This window comes from Capra hircus, chromosome 24 (assembly GCF_001704415.2).
Source record: "Capra hircus breed San Clemente chromosome 24, ASM170441v1, whole genome shotgun sequence".
Classification (NCBI taxonomy): domain Eukaryota; kingdom Metazoa; phylum Chordata; class Mammalia; order Artiodactyla; family Bovidae; genus Capra; species Capra hircus.
In genome coordinates, this window is record NC_030831.1 from 56,470,668 (window position 1) to 56,496,808 (window position 26,141).

At 40.9% G+C, this 26,141-nt stretch overlaps 1 protein-coding gene across 3 annotated transcripts in view; it reads left to right on the forward strand.

Annotated features, from left to right (window-relative positions):
* WDR7 (WD repeat domain 7) overlaps positions 1 to 26,141 on the forward strand; it is a 354,279-nt gene that overhangs the window by 273,863 nt on the left and 54,275 nt on the right. For all 3 annotated transcript variants that reach the window (XM_018039552.1, XM_018039554.1, XM_018039553.1), the window contains one exon: positions 10,019 to 10,118. In XM_018039552.1, the coding sequence (XP_017895041.1) occupies positions 10,019 to 10,118 (100 nt within the window). The remainder of the gene's footprint in view (positions 1 to 10,018; positions 10,119 to 26,141) is intronic.

Sequence of the window (26,141 nt, forward strand, 5' to 3'; positions counted from 1 at the left end):
ACACTCGGTATAAATTTCTCTAATTTATTGTAAATGGATAATTCACTTAAGTCTTTAGTAGTATAGACATTGAAATTTAAAGTATTTTGTATGTTTTCCTGGATTTAACTGATTATCTCTCAACTGGCCTCTTAATATGCTATTACATAGAAAATGTACTTTATATTAGAACACTTTTATTCACGTGTGTCCTCTACATATCATTATTACTTACCAACAGTTTCTTCTGTTGAAATACGTTGCCCTAGCGGCCTACCATACAGTCATTGGAAAGCTTGTTCAGTTCAGTTCAGTCGCTCAGTCGTGTCCTACTCTTTGCAATCCCATGAATCATAGCACGCCAGGCCTCCCTGTCTATCACCAACTCCCGTAGTTCACTCAAACTCACATCCACCGAGTCGGTGATGCTATCCAGCCATCTCATCCTCTGTCGTCCCCTTCTTCTCCTGCCCCCAATCCCTCCCAGCATCAGAGTCTTTTCCAGTGAGTCAACTCTTCGCATGAGGTGGCCAGAGTACTGGAGTTTAAGCTTTAGCATCAGTCCTTCCAATGAACACCCAGGGCTGATCTCCTTTAGAATGGACTGGTTGGATCTCCTTGCAGTCCAAGGGACTCTCAAGAGTCTTCTCCAACACCACAGTTCAAAAGCATCAATTCTTCAGTGCTCAGCTTTCTTCACAGTCCAACTCTCACATCCATGTATGACCACTGGAAAAACCATAGCCTTGACTAGATGGACCTTTGTTGGCAAAGTAATGTCTCTGCTTTTGAATATGCTATCTAGGTTGGTCATAACTTTCCTTCCAAGGAGCAAGCATCTTTTAATTTCATGGCTACAATCACCATCTGCAGTGATTTTGGAGCCCCCCAAAATAAAATCTGACACTGTTTTGAGAGCAGTCCATTTCTACTATGGATGGAAAGATGTCAGCAAAAGATAAATTTAAAGAGAAACTAGCAGAGTTTCAGAAAAGTGTGTAAAATCATTTTAAAAGAAGAAAACTATATATAAAGATTGATATTCAGGCATGTCCTTGCATGTAAACATGTGGAGGGGGCAGAGTTGGGAAAGACACACCCCAAAGTCTTTCTCATGGTTACCTGTGGCGGGGGAGGGGACTGTGGTATAAGGTAACCTTCTCTTTTTTTCCGTTCATTAATCTGTTTGTTCCGGCTGCACTGCGTCTCCGTTGCCGCGCTCGGGCTTTCTCTAGTCGCAGCAAGCAGAGGTGCCTCTCCAGTCGCGGTGCTCGGGTTTCTCTCTGCGGCGGCGTCTCAGGTTGTGGAGCGTGGACTCCAGGCACGCAGTTCTCAGCAGCTGTGGCACACGAGCCTAGTCACCCCGAGACACGCGGGATTGAACCCGCCTTCCTGCACCGGCAGACAGGTTCTTCACCACTGGACCACCAGGGGAGCCCCAAGGATAACTTTCTTCTGTTTATTTTTCTATAAGCTGGGTTTCCTTTTTTTACAGTGAGTGTGCATTCCTTTAAATTGGATATATGTACTAGAATAATTCAAATAAAAGAAAATCATTGGGACAGCGTTAAAACTGTAACATAGATAAGATACAAAATTCAGAGTAAAGTAAGTGTTTAAACTTTTGAACTGAATGGCAGGGAAAAATCCAGACAGAAAAGTTAAAAGTTTGTATTTTCAGACATGGTTTACCTTTTCTTAAACTTTGTTATTATGTAGCCAGACTGATTGATTCTGCTCTTCACGTGAAGAGCTGAATCAGCTCTGTGCACCCTAAATGGACACTTAAAATCTGGCTAAGAAAGTGAACACTGGCTACTTGAGAACAGTCCATGAGCTCATTTTAAAAAAGAACTCCAAATCTGTGGTTTGTGTTTATCTGGATGGTGTTAATAATAACAGGATATGGCATAGCTTCTATCCTAACTTCCAGTAAAATTCTTAAATCTGTTACAATTTTATAGGATACCCTTTATAATAAATATAGATGTCTGTCCTATACTCACATGAGTAGAAATCCTTCTGAAACCATTTCAGTCATGTCCCTACTCCTGAAAATGCACCAGCAGGTCACTGTCTTTCAGTGGTAAAGTTCTTGATGAAAAAACAAATCTCTAAAGCTTCCAGAAGTATTCCATTTCACTGTATAACAGAAAGAACATTAAATTTTCTGACTGTTTGAAATGATAGATAGAGAAGAGTTTCAAACCAAAGTCGTCCATATCATTTGTATTAGCAACTTGAAGCCAAAACTGAGATAATTTGCTATTTTCAGATCTGAAAATCATAAGTGTTTAAGAAACAAACAAGTTTATGATATTTGGGGAACTCATTTCCCTTATTTATTAACATGTTATTAGCACTTATTTGCCCTAGGCAAATAGCAAAATAACTGTACCTTTTATATCCTTTCTGTGTATATATTCAGAGATGCAAATGATGATGATGATGATAATTATGGTAGCTACTAAAGTGTGTACTTACTACAGAAAGTACTTATTATATGCCAGGAGCACGTCTAAGTAATTTACATGTACTAACTAATTCAGTCTTCATGATAATCATATCAGGTACTATTATTGTTCCCATTTTACAGATGAGGAAGCTGAGGCATAGATCACAAATTAGTAAGTGCATGAGTCACATAATAAGAGAGGTATCTCTCAGCCATCATTTACAATACACCTCAGCAGGCATGTTTTTTTACCTGCAGAAACCCTGTTTTCAGTCATCCTTTTAAAACCCCAGCTGCAGCGTTTCTCTAGCCAGTTTTTTCAGAAGTGAAGTAGTTTACCTATTAAATACTTGGTGGTATTTAGGAAACATCTATTGAGGATTTGGGCTTCCCTGATAGTTCAGTTGGTAAAGAATCCACCTGCAACGCAGGAGACCCCGTTCAATTCCTGGGTTGGGAAGATCCGCTGGAGAAGAGATAGGCTACCCACTCCAGTATTCTTGGGCTTCCGCCGTGGCTTAGCTGATAAAAGAATCTGCCTGCAATGCGGGAGACTGGGTTCAATCCCTGGGTTGGGAAGATCCCCTGGAGAAGGGAAAGGCTACCCACTCCAGTATTCTGGCCTGGAGAATTCCATGGGCTGTATAGTCCATGGGGTCGCAAAGAGTTGGACACGACTAAGCAACTTTCCCTTCATTTCATTGAAGATTTACAGTGTATAAGATGCTGAGTGGGAAATCATGACTCTCAGATGGAATTTTCCAGTTGTCAGTCACCATCTCAGAATGAAGGGTCCTTTCCATTTTGTCCTTTGAACTGGTACCTGTCACTAGGGGAATGAAGTCCTTCTAGAAAACATTCCCTCATCCTCCACTGTTCACCCCCCACCACCACTAAACTAGCACAGCTCCCCTTGAGCTGATGCCTTCATCAAAGCTACTTTCGTGTCTCTGAATTGTTCAAACATGTTAGTGGCATGGAGACCCAGAGTTCTGGGAGCGGCTGGTAGAAGGGGGGAGGGTGTGAAGACATCTGGAAGGAGCCGCCTCCTCTACAAAGTGCCCCCCTTGGTTGCAGCCCTGACATCCCTGAGGGTTATTGACCGATGCTCAGAGAACCAAGTCCTGAGCTCCTCACATGGCAGTCCTTACAAGAGCTCTTTGCCATCTCGTCCAGGCCACCAAGGTGTTATCACTGATACCTTCCGTGGTCATACTGACCTGTATGTTGCTCCACTACAGAAGGCTGGCCATTCTTTCCTGCATTCATAGCTTTACTTGTGTTTAGGGGTCAGGTCTTGTCTCTGGGCTATTGGGAGCACATCATGGATACTGAGAAGTCCCTCTCCTCATCTAGTATACATGATGGATAAAGGGATGGTGTACTGATTACATTTTAAATAGCTTTTGTTTTCATTAATAAAAAAGAAAATCTGCATGCATATCCTGCAATCAGATGAACAAATCTAAAAAGTTAATTTCATGCAAGTTAAAATGAAAATGTGATAGCATTTTTTTCCTCATTGGCAAAAATGTAGAAAATTTGATCATATTAAGTAGGAGAACTCTTTTATGGGGAACTGAGGATAATTTGGCATTGCCTGAAGAAGGGAACGGCTACCCACTCCAGTATTCTTGCCTGGAGAGTTCTATAGACAGAGGAGCCTGGCGGGCTACAGTCCATGGGGTCGCAAAGAGTCAGACATGACGAAATGACTTTCACTTCACAGGTGGTATAATGGTAAAGAAGCCTCCTGCCAATGCAGGAGATGTGGGTCCGATCGCTGGGTCAGAGAGATCCCCTGGAGTAGGAAACGGCAACCCACTCCACTATGCTTGCCTGGAAGAGTCCATGAGAGAAGCCTGGCAGGCCCCAGTCCATGGGGTCACAAAGAGCCAGACACAGCTGAGTGACTGAGAATGCGTTCATGTACTCATATCAAAATTTACAATGTGTGTATGCTTTAATCTAGAACCTGGCTTTGGGGAATCTTTCCAACACAAATACTCATCTATGTGTACAAGAATCTGTGTATAACTTAAATGTCAGAAAGGGGCAATTTCAATAATGGAGTATAAATATGCAGGAGAATAAAGCAGGTGTGAGAAAGGATGACATGGATTCATGTATGTGGGAGGATGCTCCATGAACTACTGAGGGAAGAAAAGAACATTGCAGAATAATAGGTGTAATCTGCCACCACTTTGGTAATAAAAATTAGGCAAAGCTGAGAATGTCCATCAAATTGTTAACAGCATTAACCCTTGAAGGAAGCGGCATGAGAGGAAAGACTTTCCCTTTGCTACATTTATGTTAGTGGTGGTTCTTTACAATTATGTACTGCCTTAATACTCTTTAGACCAAGAGTTTAAAGTTTTGGGATCATTTGTAATCAACATCAAGAATTTGTAAAAGCAGCTAGATAAAAATCCCTCTAATAGCTCAGCTACTCCTGGGAATGCAGACACATGTTCTCAGCACAGTGCCCAATGCACAGTTTGCCCTCAGTAGTAGTTGGTGACTGTAAATAGTTGTAAATCACATTTATAGCCCAGACGTTCTAGTTCTTACATCCTTAGATTTTCAGATGGGTTCATTTTAGCTGGAGATTCACTTTACATTACTGAAGAGTGTTCTTGTCGCATTTTAATGCTCACAGACACTATATACAGTATTACCATCCTGAGATCATGCCACATTATCAGAGTCATGGTTAAGAAAGTGAAATTACAGGCTTCTGTCTTTGTCCTAAATCCTATCTCTGCTGGGAGTTGCATGTTTCCTCTCCCCCCCCCTTTTTTTTTTTTGAAGTATCACACAAACTTCTCTTATTTGAGGACCATTTTTTTGTAATTAATTTATTTTTTATTGAAGGATAATTGCTTTACAGAATTTTGATGTTTTCTGTCAAACCTCAGCATGAATCAGCCATAGGTGTACATATCTCCCCTATTTGAGGGCCATTTTTAATAAAAAGTAGAAAGGGCATCAGTTCAAGGGAGACTGTAAGTAAAGGGTACCAAAGCTACTTAGACTCAGGCATTGGGTGCTTGGCAAACTCTTGGGCAACATGATTGGCTCCAGGATCCTGCCCCAGAGTGGACACAATTCACATACTTATTTCACATCATAAACCACCCGTGGTGAGGTGGGTGGCCCCCTATTGTCAGTGGCTCCTGAGAGTTGATGTCACAGATATGCTTTGGAGAAATAGAATAACCTATTCTGGTAGTTTGTAATGACCAATAAGTGATTATTTCTTTTAATTATGTTTTGTGTGATAATACTATATTCAATGAAATTTAAATGTGCCTATTAAATATCTGGCTAATTCTTAGAATAATTTTTATTCTCAGACCATTTATACCAAATATATATACTGTGTTGTATATATCATTCTTTAGACTGTATTTGCCTTAAGTTTTAGACCAAATAATCTCTTCTAGTTCCCTGAAACATAATGAAATAATTTCCATTATGCACCTATCAGTCTCATGACAATGTACTCAGACTTTAAGAATCTTTACATATAACTTCTTGTAAATCTGCAGTTGTTTGTCTCAATGGAAAATACATTTTTTAGAAAGGTCAGGGGGTTGCTTTCTGATTCATGATTTCTGCCTAACTTTTTTAGACAGTTTTTTTTCCTTTGTTGTTTTACACGGATTATTATTTTAGACATTAGAAAATATTCATTAGTCTTAAAAATGGAAATTTTGAGCCTAGTTTAGATACTAGTCCCTGAAGGATAAGCATAGTGATTGGGACTTCTTACAGCATTAATCTGTGTACTGCTGTATCCTGCAGTACATAGGTTAATGTAGGACCCTGTTCAGTAGGTTGCTTGGACCCTGTTAGTGTATGCATACGTTCAACAAAAGATAAAATCTCTGATGGTGGGAAACAAGAAACAAAAAATTATTGTATAATCTCAAAGAGATGACAAGCACAGTAGAGCAAACTAGGGTCCTAGACTGAAGAGTAGTGAAGGGACGGCTGCTGTATTAAGTAAGATGATGGCTCATAGAGGCCTTCCTTATCTAGACAGCCCTGGAACAGAGACCTGCGTGAAGTGAGCACACTCCCCCTGGGAGGATGAGATTTTCAAGCAGAAGGAGCAGCAAATGTTAGGCTCCAAAATGGATATACTCCTGGAATATTCACGAAAGTATAAGGAGATCAGTAGGGCCAGAGTAGGCCAAGCAAAAAGGAGGAGAGATAAAGTCCGAGAGGTGTTAGGGCCAGGGTCTTAAAGGAGGGTTGTGAATGTTCTAGAGAGGTTATTTGATTTATGGCTGAAAAGGACCACTCTGGCTGCCTGTGGACAGTGGTGAAAGCATGGAGATCAGGGACTTTAAATGTTTTAGACTGTGACCACCCTAGCCCCAGCAAGAAATACAGTTTGCAGCCTTACATTGCAGAACTGGTTCCAGGAGAAGACTGGTCTAGGGGCAAGGTGGGCTCTGGAAACCCTCAGCAGAGAGACAGTCACTGCAGCCAGTCCCCAGAGTGAGTACTTGGGAAGTGAATGCACACGTACCTTGGATGTCTTCTGTTAAAAGAGAGACCATTAAAGAAAGAAAAAGTTTAACAAGAAATCCAAAGATTAAAAACATGCCATGAGACCTCCACTGTCCAGAATTCTTTCAGATATTTCAGAAGTATTAGTCTGGTAGTAAATTGCAAAGAATGAAAAATGCAGACCTGTAATATATGGTCCTTTCAGGGAGACTAAAGATTTGATACCAAGAATAGATTTGGTCTTTTTTTCTCCCATAAATAATGGTGTCTGTAGGTGATACAGAAAGATGAGGTTGATACCCAGAGCATAGAAAATGGTCAGTGTATTAAAAAACTTTTTAGATTCGGGTTTAACTAAGTAAAATTTTGTCAACATAAATGTATTTTACCAACGGATTGTTTTCAAGAGGATTATTTTGAGGGACAGTTATGTTTACATTTCGCAGAAGTGTTGGGGCAGTACAACTCTTGCATCTGTGCAAAGTTTAATAACAGATAACAAAATACCTCTGGAAATGCTATTTTCCTGTGGCTGTTAACCTGCACAGAATAGATATTTGTTAAAACATTTGTTAAATATTATATTCTATGTTACTCTAATAGGATTTAAATTGTATGGGCTTAGATGTGTTTACGGAGAAGGCAGTGGCAATCCATTCCAGTACTCTTGCCTGGAAAACCCCATGGACAGAGGAGCCTGGTAGGCTGCAGTCCATGGGGTCGCTAAGAGATGGACACGACTGTGCAACTTCACTTTGACTTTTCACTTTCCTGCATTGGAGAAGGAAATGGCAACCCACTCCAGTGTTCTTGCCTGGAGAATCCCAGGGACAGGGGAGCCTGGTGGGCTGCCGTCTATGGGGTCGCGCAGAGTCGGACACGACTGAAGCGAGTTAGCAGCAGCAGCAGCAGAAGTGTTTAGATGTGGTGTAGATATGGGCATACATATAGATATGTAGTGATGCTCCTTCTTCAGTTCAGTTCAGTTCAGTCGCTCAGTCGTGTCTGACTCTTTGCGACCCCATGAATTGCAGCACGCCAGGCCTCCCTGTCCATCACCGACTCCCGGAGTTCACTCAACTCATGTCCATCGAGTCGCTGATGCCATCCAGCCATCTCATCCTCCGTCGTCCCCTTCTCATCCTGCCCCCAATCCCTCCCAGCATCAGAGTCTTTTCCAATGAGTCAACTCTTCGCATGAGGTGGCCAAAGTACTGGAGTTTCAGCTTTAGCATCATTCCTTCCAAAGAACACCCAGGACAGATCTCCTTTAGAATGGACTGGTTGGATCTCCAGAGATCCTTCTTAGACCACAGTAATTACTGAATAATAAAATAGTAAACATTTTAAAGCTCTTCTAAATATCTTTTCTTTTGTAGTGTGGAAACCTTCAATTTTGAATGCAGATTGTTGGTGCTTCCCTTCTCTACTGAGGGACAGTAGTAGAATGCTTTAGACAAGAAAGACGTTTAAGAAAGTTTTTATTCACCTCTCAGTAGAGGGAAGCCGCACACGTCGAGGGCCTCTAGTCCCCTTCCTTCCCTCAAACCTGTATGCACCAGAGGACCTCCCATACCAGAGCCCCGCACAGCTGCACACGACATCCTAGAGTAGTGTCTTTCACATGACTAGAAATGAAGCATTTATCTTCCACTAAAGAAGAAAAAAGTTGCCTTGCTGGGTAGGACTTAGAGATCGGACAGAGTACTGCTGGATAAATTTCAAACAAGAAGTTTACACACTTAATGGCCTGTTTTCCAGATTTATAAAATATGTATGAATGTCATAAAGTCTGATAACGCTGAAGTGGCTTTGTCAGACTCTCCCTGGTGTCTGAATGCTCACGGATGTCTCCCCTCTCCTCTCTCAGCCTCTTATCAGAATTTCAGAAATGGAGTCCAGTGCCCTACTAGTTTGCTCGTCTTTTAACTCTGTATCAATCTCAAGAAAGAATTAGAGAAATGCTACTTCTTTTCTGTCATCTGTTTTTCCTCCCCCTCCTATGTTTTAAAAAAAATAACAGAAAATTTAGATTGGTAGCAGAGAATCAAAGAGAAAAAAGGAAAGGCATATATAGTAAAATTGATGTAATGTGTCCTCAGAAATATTGAGAGTAGGTGACTAATTTATCTGGGTAATTCTCACTGAGACAGCAGGACTGGATAATGGGAAGGCATATTCAAAACTCTTTGGGGACATCAAAGCCTAGCTTATTTACACTTCTAATAATTTTTATTCTTGCCTTCCCAGGCTCTAGCCGTATGGCTATTAAATCATGACAAAGCAAAGATCAGGAATTCAAATACTTAATCAAATCACGAAAATTAATCCAGAAAAATAAACAAATAAAAGTAAATCAACCTTTTACAACCTTCAAAGCATCCTCCCTAAATCCTATTTTCATGCAATGCCAAATCACCAAATATGCTTATTTATGTTACAAATAGGCACAGTTATCTTTCACATAAACTGATAAACATGGAAACTCTAGAAAATTTGCCAACTTTTTTTGGTGAATAACTTTCTAATTTCATTTCAAATTACTGATATGAACATTTAAGCATAACATGTTTAATAAGCTGGTTTTTTATTATTGTTCTGCTAAAAAATATTTTTCATTCCTTAATACCATAATAAACCATGAAAGCATAATTAGATTGAATATGTAAGGCTTTTCATCTTTTCTATTTCTGTTTGAATAGAAATATTTGCATAATAGTCACTGTAGCAAAACTGAGTTTTCATGTTTAATCTTTTTTGTTTTTGACCCTTACTTCTTATTTCAAAATTCAAGGATGTTTGTAATTATAAAGTTGTTTTCTATTGAAAATAATCATTAACGGGCCTAAGTGGTATTCTGCATCATTTTTCTTTCAGTTGATTTTAAGAATTACCACAATGAAACATTTTTGAAAAAGCTCCATCTATTAATCATGGGTATACTTATTTAACAGTATTTATCGGAACTGGCTTTAATCTTCAGAGTGTGTTGCTATCTACTTCGACGTGCAGGTCATCTCACCTGTTTTTTCATTTTCGCTGTTGTTTAAATGTTCAATCCAGGTTCTACATGGTCAGCTATTATGAGCGGAATCACAGAATAGCCGTTGGAGCTCGCCACGGTTCAGTGGCCCTGTACGACATTCGGACTGGAAAATGTCAGGTAAATAAATCATTGTGACTTCCTCTCCATAAAGTCTGCAGGTTATTGAAAGGAGTGAGAGACCAGCACTTCACCAGTTGACGTGCTGAGCTGCGGGAACATTATGGATAATGCTAAAGGGATCAATAGTTTAATGAAGGACTCAGAGAATATAGAGCCCTACTGTCTTTATTCTCTGGGAATGAAGGGCTGCCGCAGACTTGCTCGTCACAGGGCCCTGAGTAAGGTGGTACTACTCACAAAGCCCTTTGCAATAAATCTTTTCTTCCTTTAAACAAAGTTTTCTGATTTTCTTATTCTTATCGTGTGTTTTGTGGGGAAAAAAATGTGATGATACATTATCATGATTAATGGCTAAACGAAAATTCGCTTTCTAAGTAAAATGAGAACTTTAGCAATTTGAGGACGGTATTCTCCTCAGTTCAAGACAGGCAGAAGCCCCAGTGGCATTTGCTGTGGTTCTGGAAGAAGGAAGCCAAGGCTCTATTTGAAATAATATATTCCTTTTTATGCTTTGATAACTTCCTGTGCGTTTATACAACTTTATTATTGATGAGAAGTTCGTCTGGGTCTTCATCTTGACCACTCAGTTCTCCAAATGTGCCACTTGGGCAGATGGAGCACGTGTAGCCCACTCGATGTCGAAGTGGTCAGTCTCTTTATCCCAGAGTCACCTTGTTGGTTAATGGCAAAAACAAAGCTAGTAGGCTGATCTAGCTCAAAGCTACCTGATCGTGGTAGTTTATAGTGTTCACTGACAGATAATCCCAAGTCATTATCCCTTGTCTCCCACTGTGGCAATTATCAATGCTGATATATTCAATCATATTAGAAATTGTATTCAACCATAATAGATTGATATATTCAACTGTGTTAGGAATTTTCAGAAGGAATATGAATACATGATGTAGCTGAATTTTTAATTGCCTCTTGTGTTTAATAAACTATTAATTAGTTCCCCAAAAGCTTCTCTGGCAGCTTTCCATAAAATAGATCTAAGAGATGGTAGCAGATTGGTGGTAAAAGTTTCAGAGGTCAGACCAGTTTAGGGGGTATCATTGAGTTTAACAAGTTTCTTCATGCAGCCCTTCTCAGAGGCCCTGAGGCGTGAGTGTCCACTGTGCGTTTCCTGTGAGTGTGCACCATTTGCCACACTGATTAACTATTGAGTTTCTTTTGTGTTATTTTTTTTAAGACATTAACTCTTTGTTGGTGACTGTATTGCTTTACTCTGAGCTCTCACTTTAAGCAATGAAACCAGTCTGAATACTTGCTTTAAAAATCAAGTTACACGTTGCCTGTAATGTTCTCCTCTTGAGAGCCCGAGTCTCCAAGCATCGTTTTCAGAATCAGTTGTTAAACGTTGGAGTTCCGTTGACCCTGAACGTCGCCAGGGTTAGCGATGCAGTGATGCGGTGGCAGTTGTAGAGTCAGTCATGTCCGACTCTTTGCGACCGCACGGATTATCTGTCCAGGCTCCTCTGTCCATGGGATTCTCCAGGCAAGAACACTGGGGTGGATAGTGTTGCCTTCCCCATGGAATCTTCTCAATCCAGGGATCAAACCCGGGTCTCCTATACTGCAGGCAGATTCTTTACCATCTGCACCACCAGGGAAGCCCCACATGTAACTTACAGTTGACCTTCCATATCCCTGGTTCTGCATCTGGGGATTCAGACAATGCTGGATGGTATAGAGCTGTGATAAGGACTAGAAATCCAAGTATGAGTGGACCCACGCAGTTGAAGTCCCTATTGTTCAGGGGCCAACTGTATATTATTATTAGCCAGCTTGAGAGAAATAAGCCACAAGCATCAACAAGATGAAGACAAAAAAAAAATCAAGGTGATCTTTTCAAGCTTCCTTAAAATTAAAGTGAGGAAACCATAGAGAGGACACCATTGCCACAACCAGAGGGAAGAGCAAGGCCTTGACGTAACACCCAGAGGAGTGAAGGAAGAACCACGATAAAGAGCTGATGAGGAGGGAGCAGGCTGCCCTGAGCACACACCTCCTGACAGTTCCCCTCCTGGGTGGTCTCAGTGATGACCTTAATCAACATGCAGAAAGCATGAATACTTTGAATATCTTATTCCTTTTAATAAAATTATTTGAGAAACACTCATCAATCAATGGCATTCTTTCCTAACAGAAATCTGTAACGTCACACATATTTCGTTTTATTTTCGTGCCTTATTTCACTGCATTTCGGCATTTCAGTGTCCCTATGATATTTTTCTACCTCAGCTTCTCGATTTTGATATCCCAGTTGTCATTAATGTTGTACGATGGAATAACCTTTACCTTCCAGTGCACTGTGGAAGGGAAGGTTACCCTTTCCTCTCATCTTTCAGAGCATGAAAACAAAGCTAAATCTCTAAAATCAATCTTAACTGCTTTTGCCAGTTACCAGTTTTATCCAGTGACAATGAGCTCTTAAGGGATTCTCTTAATTCCTTCATGGTATTAGTGTTGTAGTGTTTGAAATAAGTGAGTCAACAGTTGAAACAATACATGAGTATAGTTGGCATGTTTAGAAACGGTATTTTAGAGGTGAATCAGAGGACTTGGAATTTTGCACTAGAAATGCAATAAAATATTTTTTGAATTAGCTGTTGAAATCAGTGAGCAGAGAGTGGGACAGTTTTACTAATGTTGAGCAAAGACATAAGATATGACATGAAAGATGTAGAAGGGATAATCAGTAAATTCACTGGGCTCGAGGGGTAGATTCCAGTTAGGTAGAAATATAAGGGGCAGCCACCTAAATGAGAGCCGCCACTATGGGAAGACGCACCGTGGCCTGTCCAGGATGCCAGAAGCGAGGCAGTGTCCTTGGGCCCAGTGGGAGCACAAGAACGGGAAAAGGGGCACAGCGCGTACAGGGTCCCTGTCGTCCCTAGATGGGCTAGCAAGGGACAGACTCAGAAAGTCAAATGTGCGTCCCTTATCTTTTGGCATTAGCGTCTATCTTTCTTAAAGATCAGTTTTCTTATGACTTCTTCTCAATCTAGTACAGGCGATTATACAAAACTGCATCTGGATATGCATTCAGTCTGGAATATGAACTTGACTCATATTGAGTTTGCAAGCTGTTGCCCAAATCTGCCTGCCACCTGTTGGAGTAAGTAAAATTTTACTGGGACACAGCCAAGTCATTTGTTTAAGGATCGCGTGTGGCTGCTGTCACACTGCAGTGGCAGAACGGGGTATTTGCAGCCAGCAAAGACTGTATGGTCCACAAAGCCTAAAACATGTATTGTGTGGCCCTTTCCAGAAAAAACTTGCTGACCTCTGTCTTAGGTAGTTAGAGGAGAAAGAGTTAACTCATTCAACCGAAAAGTGATCTGAAGCAGCATACGGGCGTCTCTGGTGGTCCAGTGGCTAAAACTCCATTTGCCAGTGCAGGAGACATGGGTTTGACCCCTGCTCTGGGAAGATCCCACGTGCCGTGGGGCAACGAAGCCTGTCACCACAGCTCCTGAAGCCCATGTGCTCTGGAGCCCGTGCTCTGCAACAAGAGAAGCCACAGCAGTAAGACCACGCACCGCAGCTGGAGAGAGTGGCCCCGCTCACTGCAGCTAGAGCAAGCCACGCACAGCAGTGAAGACGCAGTGCCGCCAAAATCTTAAAACAAAATAAAAGTATTTTAAAATGTACAGTGTCATACATTGGGGAAGAACGAAGAGAAACTTGTGTGACTTAAAGCTGATCTTCATTTCATAAGCTTGGGAATGTATCTTAACTTTGCTGAACTGAAGCTTCCTCACTATATAGTGGTAATAGAAGTAATGCCTGTATTTGTGAGAAGGAAGGTAATTTATGTAAAATTCTCAACGAGTAGTATTCAGTAAGTGTTGATTATATTATAGTAAAATAAACTTGGAAATGCATTACATGGCCATAAATTACATTAACTGTGGAGAATTTTAAAGATAAACCTTGAGACCTCAGAATCTTTGTAGATATGTATGTATGTATGTATGTATGTATGTATGTATGTATGTATATAAAGCAAACATCAGTAAGTGCTTAAAAAATGTTAGTCATCGTAATTATTCTTTAGTTATTAATTAAATAAGACAAAATCAACCCCAGACTTCTCTTCTCTCTTACTTAGCTGTACGTGATTTCGTCCTAGCTATATCTGTTATAAGTTCTTTTTTAGGATTTTGTTGTAGTTGTTGCTCTTTATTCCAAACAATTTGATTAATCTTAAACGTAGAATGAGTAGAATATCAAACCAAGTATTTAACAAAGTTAAGATTATACTTACTGGTCTGTCCTCAACCAACCATATTTAATGATTATTCTTCATCTATCCTGATTTTTGCGTAGCATTATTGTGTTGTCCTACTGATATATTTTTTAAGTAATTTTTTGAAATCATTACAAATACTACTTTTCGTGTTACTGCTATACTAAAATTTTTCTGGGTAAAGCTGATATTTAAATATGGTATTCCCAACTGCCAGCATATCTCAGTTTTTGGCCTGTTTTGCATATATTTAAAGTCTTATATTAATTAGCCCCCACTGAATTTTTTTCAAGGATTTTATTACTGTGTAATTGTCCACATCTGTTTTCTTCAGCATTGTTTTTAAGGTATAAAAGATGGGGTTAGTGAGTCAGTCATCCTATGAGTCTTGTTTAGATTCTAATTTGTTAGCATGATTTTCTTTGTAGTTTCTCTTGCTTCCAACAGACGCGGCTGTGAATGTTCTCATTCTCTTATTTGCATGTCATTTATTCTTTATCCTTTCCTTACTTATCTCTGTTGAAATTCAGTCCAGTTTTCTTCTAAGCTTACTTCTTTATCATAAATTACAAGCCTTTTAATGCTGCTTAGATGGCTACTTTTTTAACTCAAAAGAAAACTGTAGTTAGGATCTTAAGGGTTGTTGTTTCCTGGTTTTCATTGGGTGTGGAGCTGGCTGAACATTTTAAATTCTGCTTCATCTCTGGATCTGGTGAGCTGTGGCAGTTCCCCGGTGTTCCTTCCTTCCTTCCTTCATCACTTTCTCTCTCTTCTCTCTCTTTAAGCTTTGAAGCTTCCTGTGACAATTATTTTCTTACAGGAATTATTTTGTTTCCATTGACAATAATGACCTACTGATGCCTGGCCAGTCAAAATTGAGTAATTTCTATAATTCTCTTGTGCACCCCCCCCCCGAAAAGTCCAAATATAATGCTTGAATGATTAGCCTTTACATGAGAACTAGGGAAAAGGAAGATACATATGTAGCTGGTGAAGGAGCAAATCAACCTCCCTTTTTCTCTGGAAAGTGAAAGAAATTTATTGATTGTCTCTTCAGATTATAAATGTAATTCACACTCATTATAAAATAACCTCAAGCAATAACAAAATATTTAAAGTGGAAAGTTAAAGTCCACTGTAACTGTCCCTTGGCGTTGACTCCTGTTTAGCTATTTATTGTGAACACTGTTGAGTCTTGTTTCTGAGATATACAAGTAATAATATTCTCTCCCTCTTCCCCAATAATTTAAGGGTTTCCTGCAACCTGTTTTTACCTACTCAGTATGAGTCCATGTATCTCATTCAATAATAGCAAGTAGTGCCTACTATCAGTGGCAAATAAAGCAAGTGTGGCTCCTGCCCTCAGGGAGCTTCTATTCAGTGAAAGGAGACAAACAAGAAGCTGCAGAAGAAAGTATCCGGGAGGTATGATAATAGAGGAGTGACTGGCTGCCTGCTGTGGGCGCTCAGGGCAAGCATGCGGAGGGGGCTCATTTAACCCAAGACTATGTGACTACCTCCAAGAAGAGCACTATAAGGACAAGGAGCAGTTAGGACAATGCCTAAAGTGGGAACACCACTGGAAATTTGGAGGAGCAGAAGAAAGACAACTGTAAAGCGCTTTCATTTTGTTAGCAAGCGCAAGAGAGATCTGAGGCGGAGTTTGCTACGAAGGCAGGACCGATCATGAAGGCCAGGGTGGGGATCTCAGATTTTATTTCAGTGTGATGGGCTGCCATTAGAGAATTTCATGCCAGGAAATTATATGATGTTATATGATTTTTTTTTTGCATTTTTCTTCTTGTAATTGATTTCTAGTTTCATAACTTCATGGTCAGAAATATAGGATATTTTTAGCAATTATTTTTTTCTTGCTTTGCTTTTGGAAGGCATTTGTTCTTTATTTCAAAACTTTGGAATCACAATAGACACAGTATTCTGCAGCCTAAAAAAAAAATCTTAATAGTACATCATAGCTTAACTTCCTGGTCAAACACCATTGTTCTAACATGTTCTTTACAAAATATAAAATACATTATAAAGCTACTATTCTGTTGATGAACTCTTCAGATTAAGTCCCACTCTGGACTCATACAAACACAGCTGCAATGAGCATCCTTATACACTGGTGCTTTTTTCTCTGTAGAAAGTTAGTGAAAGTTAAGTTGCTCAGTCGTGTCCGACTCTTTGCAACCCCATGGACTGTAGCCCACCAGGCTTCTCCGTCTATGGGATTTCCAAGGCAAGAATACTGGAGTGGGTTGCCATCTCCTTCTCCAGGGGATCTTCCTGACCCAGGGATCGAACCCAGGTCTCCCACATTAGAGGCAGACACTTTAACCTCTGAGCCACCAGGGAAGCCCTCTCTCTGTAGGCTAGATCCTAAAAAGAGGAACTGGTTTTATCCGTTTTTATTTGAAAAGATTAATGGCCGCTAAGCTGAAACTAGGGTTGTTGCAGTAGCAATGGAGAAATGTAGGCATGCGCAGGGTATGTTTTGGAAGTAGAGCCAACAGGTCTTAATGATTGTTCAGATGTTGGGTGCAGGGTTGGGGGATTCAGGGCGAGGCAATGGTGAGAGAAAGGAAGGGCTCAAGGGTGACTCAGAGATTTGAGTCTTGAGCAACCAGATGGATTATGGTGCCCTTAATAGCTGAGAGGAAAAATGTGCTACATATGGGATGAAGGTCAGGATTTTAGGTTCTGGGCATGTGAAGTTTGCAGGGCTGTTTTAGTCTGTTTGAACGACTACATCCTATTCCAGTACACAGGTGGAGGATTCATTAGCCGATCCTCTGTCAGTGAACATTTAAGCCCCCTCCCCCCTCAATTTTCACCATTGTCAGCAGTGCTGTATTACATAGTCTTACTTCCATCACTTTTTACGTCTGTCTGATTTTCTTAGGGCTGTTCCTAAATGCATAGTGCTAAAGATTTGTGTGTGTGATCACCAAAATGCTTTGAAACTACTTTCTCATAGTTCATGGGCATTAGCTTTTCCATCCTGTCCCTAATATTCCTATGAATAAAAGAATTACTCTTTTTTAAACACTGATCTGTTTATGGCTGCACTGGGTCTTCACTGCTGCGCGTGGGCTGTCTCTAGTTGCGGCAAGCAGGGACTGTGCTCTAGGTGTGCTGTGTGGGCTTCCCATCGCTGTGGCGGCTCTTCCTGCCCAGCACAGGCCCCAGAGCACAGGCTCAGCGGTTGTGGCACGTGGGCTTTAGATGCTCCGTGGCAAGTGGAATCTTCCCAGACCAGGGATCGAACCTGTGTCCCCATCATTGGCAGGCGGATTCTTATGTACTGTACCACCAGAGATGTCCACAGAAGGACTCTTGAACTGCAGTCATTCTCATAAAGAAATGAAGTTCCACAGCTGGCCTCGTTTTATGAAAAATAAAAATAATTTTATGATAACTCTTCTCTGTATCGGACACTGAATTATGTGCGAGGGATGAAGATAAATAAATATAAACTGTTTCTTATAAAATCCCTCTAAGGAATTTATACTCTGGACTAGAAGACAGAGAGGGCTTCCCAGGTGGCACTAGTGGTAAAGAGCCAGCCCGCCAGTGCAGGAGGTGCTGCAGGTTTGATCCCTGGGCTGGGAAGATCCCTGGAGAAGGAAGTGGCAGCCCACTCCAGTGTTCTTGCCTTGAGAATCCCATGGGCAGAGGAGCCTCGTGGGCTACAGTCCACAGGGTCACAAAAAGTCAGATACAGCTGAAGTGATTTAGCACGCAGACACTATCAGACAGATACAAACCCAGAGCTGAAATACTGTGCTTGCCCCTTCCAGGAGGATGGGCTGGAGCATGGTGGGGAACACAGGAGGAGCACAGGCCCAGATTCGTTTAGGTGACTAGAGAGAATGGTCTGGTAGGGCTCTCTAGTGGAGAAGACGTCAGAGCTGAACCATATAGGAGTTTGGCAGGAAGGGGAGGAAAGGGCCGTGATTCCAGGCAGATGACACAGCATCCGCAAAGCCAAGAGGGAGAAGAAATATAGCAGAAGCAGGTTCGTCAAAACCTGAGAGATGTGCTCCCCACTGTGTGTATGTGAGTGGTTCATGTTATAGCAAAAGCGTTACACTGGGAACTGCACAGATCTCAGGCGAAGAACAGTCATTCCAGTAGAAAAGTAGAGACACCGCTTCTCTGTGCCTTTTTTTTTCCCCTCTTTTGGGAGCTGTGTAGCTTGTGGGAACTTCTGACCAAGGATCGAACCTGTGCCCCTGCAATGGCAGCAGAGAGTCCTAACTGCTGCACCACTAGGGAATTCCCTGTATGTCTTATTGAATGCTAATTCAGTAATGTAGATTTTATAAGTCAAGTTTACATGGTGTTAGCAAAATGTAAAGCAAGACCTGAATGCTGGCATTTTCCATAAACAGTCATTTTAGGAAAAGGAGGCTTGGCAAGATCTGAAAATGTTTTCAGCATGGGCTTCAAAGCATTCTGATGAAAGTGAAAGTGTTAAGTCGCTCAGTTGTGTCTGACTCTTTGCAGCCCCCAAGGACTGTAGGCTCTTCTGTCCATGGGATTCTCCAGGCAAGAATACTGGAGTGGGTTGCCATTCCCTTCTCCAGGGGATCTTCCCAATGCAGGGACTGAACCCTGGTCTCCCGCTTTGCAGGCAGATTCTTTACTGCCTGAGCTGCTAGGGAAGCCCTAATTTTCTCTAATGCATTGAATTCTGGCGAGCACTCTAAGGTTGCTACATATTGCAAGGAAGCTAACGTTCAGGCTCGACAGCAGTATCAGCAAACACACTTATATGAATAGAAGTTTGGAGAACAATGTCTTTTTCTCTCTAAAAGTAACAAAGATTTTACCTCTTGTTAGGAGGAGCAATGGCCCTTAGGGGTTTGGTGGACAGTAAGACTGATGTTTCTTTATGGCAGAGTATTGAAGCTTCAGGCACAGTTTTCACTGAGCAGAAGTCTATAAAGCTTATACATCAAGGGCACTTATGTGATGATTGCAAAAATTGCAGTGAGAATTAACTACAGTGCTTAGTCAGGCCGACATTTTAGGCATTTTCTTCTTGTTCTTTTCAGCAGCTGGTTTTATGGCAGGTGTTTCCTATGACATTCAGGAGCAACAACCAGAAACACGGCATCGGGGATGTTAATAGGATGAATGGTTGAGGAAGACAATGGTTTTCCGACACCCTGTTGAAGAATTACCCAACAAGCTTCCCGTTTTAAAAATGAAGTGCTATTTAGAGAAGAACCTCTAGGAAGAGAAATAGATATACAGAACAATGCTTGCAATTAGACCATCATTTACCCTGAAAGTTTAAAAATTTTTTAAGAATTATTTTAATGGAGCGCATACAGGTGTATTTTTCTGTCGTCTCTCTGCCTCATCACTCACTGAGTGTTTCTGAAGTCCATGTTGTACTTTGAATGGTAATATTTAAGGTTTTTACACCAAGGAAAAAAAATTAATTCTTGGTAATATCTATAGTTGGAAATATGTGAAACAGTTTGTTTTCAAACACAACAGTTATTACAAGCATTTCAACATCTTTGTAAAAGCATTGATTCCCAAAATTCACATTTTATCTACATTTCTTAATGTTATTTAATTTCCTTTCTAGTCTTTTTATTTTTCCTATCAGTATATGAAAAATGAGGATATTGACATGTGTCTATAGATAGGTATATTTATAGATTCTATATATACTTAGTCCAGAAAATTCAAAAACACAAGGAAGAAGAATCACAGTGCACTGAATCTATTCTGGATTCAGTGCCTTGTATTCTTTATTTCCACTCTTGATATATAAAATACTGAAAATCTGGTATATTTGCTCAGTCATGTCTGACACTTTGTGACCCCATGGACTGTAGCCCGCCAGGCTCCTCTGTCCATGGGATTCTCCAGGCAAGAATACTGGAGTGGGTGGCCATTCCCTTCTCCAGAAGATCTTCCCCACCTAGGGATTGAACCTGGGTCTCCTACACTGCAGGTGGCTTCTTTACTGTCTGAGCCACCAGGGAAGCCCAGTTTAGGCATAGAGGGGAGTTTTTAAATGAAGGAACTATGAAACTTTGGAAAAGATTTGATACTTAGGATATTTTATTTGCAAAGTAGTAGAAGGCACGAACGAGACTTTCAATTAAAGGATCTAGTATTTCATGTAACAGAACATCTAGAGGCGGCTGGTAAAGTGAGCAGTCAGCGGTGTCGGGAAGGACCCTCCCTTCTTCACCGTGTTCAGAGCATCGGTCTCTTTAGCTGGACCACTTCAGGGTACAAGAGGTTGCCACAGCACCAGCAACCTATGCAGAGGATACCACCCAGAGGCAAAAAGGCCACCTGAGAAAGCCTGTTCTCACGCCTCAGCTGACCAAGATTGCATCACATACCCATTTTTAAACCTGTTGCTGGCAAAGAGAATGAAATTAGGATGGGCTAGTGGCAGTTCACTCCTGAGATGAAGGCTCTCACCTTTATTGAACACAGGACCGTGGCTTGAGGAAGGCAACCAACATTTCCTCCCCAAGGGAATTTGGTGATCTGGCCCTTGGAGTGATGTAAGATGTGATAAACAGGAAGGAAGGTTGATGAGATCTGGGTTTGGGGCCTGCCCTTCCACCTACTATGTTTGATGCCTAGAAATTATGGGCGTAATGTTAGGCCCTTATAAAGATTAATTAAACTAACATAAGACATTTAGTTTCATGACTGTTACAGTCTCAGTAAATGGTAGTGGTGGGTTGATTCACGGTCATCTTTAATATCCAATTGTGAGCTTCTGAATTTGAAAGAGTCTTTTTGATGTAAGAACAAAACTCTTAATGGGAACTCTGTTCCAGCAAAGGAGGCTAATAGTAGCACTACTTTAGAAGAATCCACTTTCCCTTTTCTTGGAACAGGAACAGTGAACTGGAATGCTGAAGTATTGGACAAGGCTCACGAGATCCGGCTGTGGTCCCTTGCCATGTTCCATTTGAGGCCAAGGGCCCCTTCCCTTCATCACCCAAGACGGAGAGGCCTGCCCTTGATTACTCTCACTGTCCCTGTTCCCTCCCAGCCTGATTGAGCTTGTGCTGCAGCCTCAGGGCTGTTAAGCCTCAGAGCTGTTAAGCAGACACACTTGAAGACAGAGTAGACCCTTAGAAGTAATGTGCACTTACTCCTCTGAATGTTTTGACTGTTTAATTCTGCTCTTCCCTAAAGTTACATCTTAATCGAGACTATTCATTAATGCAGTGAGAGGCACTGGAAGCATAGTTTACTTTCAGACAAATGTCAAGAGTAAGAAAACATCTGTATAATGTGCACAATACCAAATTCAGTGCTTTTTTCTCATATATATGAGGGCAGCCCTTTGTAGCCAGAAGAAAGCCAGCTGCTGTAAGCCTCTTGAATTTCTCTGGGTGAACATTCCGGCATATGGCATCATTACTCTATGCTGTAATTTATGTAAATATGTTGCCAGACATGAATTAAAACTTATCATTGTAAATCTACAAGGATACAGCTATAACTCACTCAGATTTATTACCTGTAGCCATGTATATCCGGCCTCTGGAATTACAGCTTCTACTGTAGACAGAGGTTGAAGAAGAAGGCAACAACGTACATGCCTTTATACACTTCCAGCAGTTTGTCATTCATCGGCAGTGGTGCGAATACAAAATACAGCAGGTGGGCCATCTTTCACGCAACACAGTCTAATTGGCAAATTTCAGGAGAAAGCTGAACAGAAGATCACCAAACGAGGAGTCAGAAAACTTAGTCTGAGACCCAGTTACTAAGTTCATTACTTAAATTCTGTGAGCCTAAGTTTACTAGGTATAAGACGGGTTTTTCAAAAATCTGTTAATTCTACCCCAAAACAGTTTGCATGTTTTTTGTCAGGTAGCCATTCTTTCATTCATTCACTGAATAAACATATACTGAGTGCCTGCTGTATATCAGTTCAGTTCAGTCACTCAGTCGTGTCCGACTCTCTGCGACCCCATGGAAACCAGTACACCATGCCTCCCTGTACATCACCAGCTCCCGGAGCTTGCTCAGACTCATGTCCATCGATTTGTTGATGCCATCCAACCATCTCATCCTCTGTCATCCGATTCTCCTGCCTTCAATTTTTCCCATCATCAGGGTCTTTTCCAATGAGTCAGTTCTTCACATGAGGTGGCCAGAATATTGGGGTTTAAGCATCAGTTCTTCCAATAAATATTCAGGACTGCTTTCCTTTAGGATGGACTGGTTGGATCTCCTTGCAGTCCCAGGGACTCTCAAGAGTCTCCTCCAACAACACACTTCAAAAGCATCAATTCTTCGACACTCAGCTTTCTTTCTAGTCCAACTCTCACATCCATACATGACTACTGGAAAAACCATAGCTTTGACTAGACAGACCTTTGTTGGCAAAGTAGTGTCTCTGCTTTTTAATATGCAGTCTAGGTAGGTCATAGCATTTCTTCCAAGGAGCAAGTGTCTTTTAATTTCATGGCTGCAGTCACCATCTGTCATGATTTTGGAGCCCAAGAAAATAAAGTCTGTCACTGTTTCCATTGTTTCCCCATCTATTTGCCATGAAGTGATGAGACTGGATGCCATGATCTTAATTTTCTGAATGTTGAGTTTTAAGCCAATTTTTTCACTCTCTTCTTTCACTTTCATCAAGAGGCTCTTTAGTTCTTCTTCACTTTCTGCCATAAGAGTGGTATCATCTGCATATCAGAGGTTATTGATATTTCTCCCGGCAATCTTGATTCCAGCTTGTACTTTGTCCAGCCCGGCATTTTGCATGATGTACTCTGCATATAAGTTAAATAAGCAGGATGACAATATACAGCCTTGATGTACTCCTTTTCCTATTTGGAACCAGTCTGTTGTTCCATGTCCATTCTAACTGTTGCTTGTTGGCCTGCATACAGATTTCTCAGGAGGCAGGTCAGGTGGTCTGTTATTCCCATCTCTTCCGGAATTTTCCACAGTTTGTTGTGATTCACGCAGTCAAAGGCTTTGGAGTAGTCAGTGGAGCAAAAGTAGATGTTCTTCTGGAACTCTCTTTTTTGATGATCCAGTGGATGTTGGCAGTTGATCTCTGGTGCCTCTGCCTTTTCTAAATCCAGCTTGAACATCTGGACGTTTATGGTTCACATACCGTTGAAGCCTGACTTGGAGAATGTTGAGCATTACTTTGTTAGCATGTGAGATGAGTGCAATTGGGTGGTAGTTTGAACATTCTTTGGCATTGCCTTTCTTTGGTATTGGAATGAAAACTGACCTTTTCCAGTCCTGTGGCTACTGCTGCGTTTTCCAAATTTGCTGGCATATTGAGTGCAGCACTTTCACAGCATCAACTTTTAGGATTTGAAATAGTTCAACTGGAATTCCATCACCTCCACTAGCTTTGTTCGTAGTGATGCTTCCTAAGGCCCACTTGACTTCACATTCCAGGATGTCTGGCTCTAGGTGAGTGATTACAACATCATGATTATCTGGGTCATGAAGATCTTTTTTGTGTAGTTCTTCTGTGTATTCTTGCCACATCTTCTTAATATCTTCTGCTTCTTTTAGATCCGTACCATTTCTGTCCTTTTTTGAGCCCATCTTTGCATGAAATATTCCCATGGTATCTCTAATTTTCTTGAAGAGATTTTTAGTGTTTCCCATTCTGTTGTTTTCCTCTATTTCTTTGCATTGATCATTGAGAAAGGCTTTCTTATCTCTCCATGCTGTTCTTTAGAACTCTGCATTCAAATGAGTATATCTTTCCTTGTCTCCTTTGCCTTTAGCTTCTCTTCTCTTCTTAGCTATTTGTAAGGCTTCCTCAGACAAGTATTTTGCCTTTTTATATTTCTTTTTCTTGGAGATGGTCTTGATCCCTGTCTCCTGTACAATGTCATGAACCTCTATCCATAGTTCTTCAGGCACTCTGTCTATCAGATCTAGTCCCTTGAATCTATTTCTCACTTCCACTGTTTAATCATAAGGGATTTGATTTAGGTTATACCTGACTGGTCTAGTGGTTTTCCCCACTTTCTTCAATTTCAGTCTGAATTTGGCAGTAAATAAGGAGTTCGTGATCTGAGCCACAGTCAGCTCCCGGTCTTGTTTTTGCTGACTGTATAGAGCTTGCCCATCTTTGGCTGCAAAGAATATAATCAATCTGATTTTGGTGTTGACCATCTGGTGATGTCCATGTGTAGAGTCTTCTCTTGTGTTGTTGGAAGAGGGTGTTTGCTACAACCAGTGTGTTCTCTTGGCAAAGCTCTTGTTAGCCTTTGCCCTGCTTCATTTTGTACTCCCAAGACCAAATTTGCCTGTTACTCCAGGTGTTTCCTGACTACCTACTTTTGCATTCTAGTCCCCTATAAAGAAAAGGACATCTTTTTGGGGTGTTAGTTCTAAAAGGTCTTGTAGGTCTTCATAGAACCATTCAACTTCAGCTTCTTCAGCATTACTGGTCGGGGCATAGACTTGGATTACCGTGATATTGAATGGTTTGCCTTGGAAATGAACAGAGATCATTCTGTTGAGATTGCATCCAAGTACTACATTTTGGACTCTTTTGTTGACCATGGTGGCTACTCCATTTCTTCCAAAGGATTCTTGGCCCACCGTAGTAGATATAACAGTCATCTGAGTTAAATTCATCCATTCCAGTCCATTTTAGTTCACAGATTCCTAGAATGTCGATGTTCACTCTTGCCATCTTGTTTGACCACTTTTAATTTGCTTGATTCATGGACCTAACATTCCAGGTTCCTATGCAATATTGCTCTTTATAGCATCGGACTTTACTTCCATCAGCAGTCGCATCCACAACTGGGTATTGTTTTTGCTTTTGTTTTACTGTATATCAGGTACACATTATTTTTTTAGGCTGAAAGAAATCTTTATTTCTAAGGCTGGAAAGATGAGATATTTTACAGAAGGATATTAAAGGGCTTTGAAAATTGCAAATTTCATACAAGGGGAAATAATTATTACTTGTAATACTAAACCAGTATTCTTTGTAGGATAATTATTAATATTTGTATGTAGTTCTCCGTGGATGGTTCTGTCTACAAGTTCCTTTTATAGAAAATCACTGGGCATTTAAGGCTTCCCTGGTGACTCAGTGGAAAGAATCCACCTTCCAGTGCAGGAGGTGCGGGTTTGAGCCCTTATCCAGGAAGATCCCCTGGAGGAGGCAATGGCAACCCACTCCCGTGTTCTTGCCTGGGAAATCCCATGCACAAAGGAGCCTGGCGGGCTACAGTCCCTAGGGTTGCAAAGAGTTGGACACAATGACTGAACAACAACAACAAACTGGGCATTGAATACTGTTCTTCCCAAATGAGGTTACACGTCAGAATTGTGTAGAAGATTTCAGAAGAGATTGCTCCTGCCTCAGCCCTTCTGAATTAGAATCTCTGAGAAAATGACCCAGACTTTAATAAGGTACTTCCAGGTAATTCTCAGGCAAATTGGAGTTGAGAAACAAACAAAATAACAGATTATGTGAGAGATAAACAGTTTGAATTTAAGTCCCCATGGTTTAGAAAATCAAATGATTTTTAAATAAGGAAAAATAGTTTGCATTAGATCTAGAATCATATAGACTAAAATGGAGCCTTAAGATGAGTGGAACTTGATCAGGGGTGGGGATGTGGGGTATTACCATTGAGAAAGCAGTACAGAAATGTGGAGGAAAGGTTTAGGGGAGAAAACCCATTGTAACCCCCCACCGCCAACAGAGCTCTTACCTTTATACACTACTTACTCACATATATAACTATTTGTAG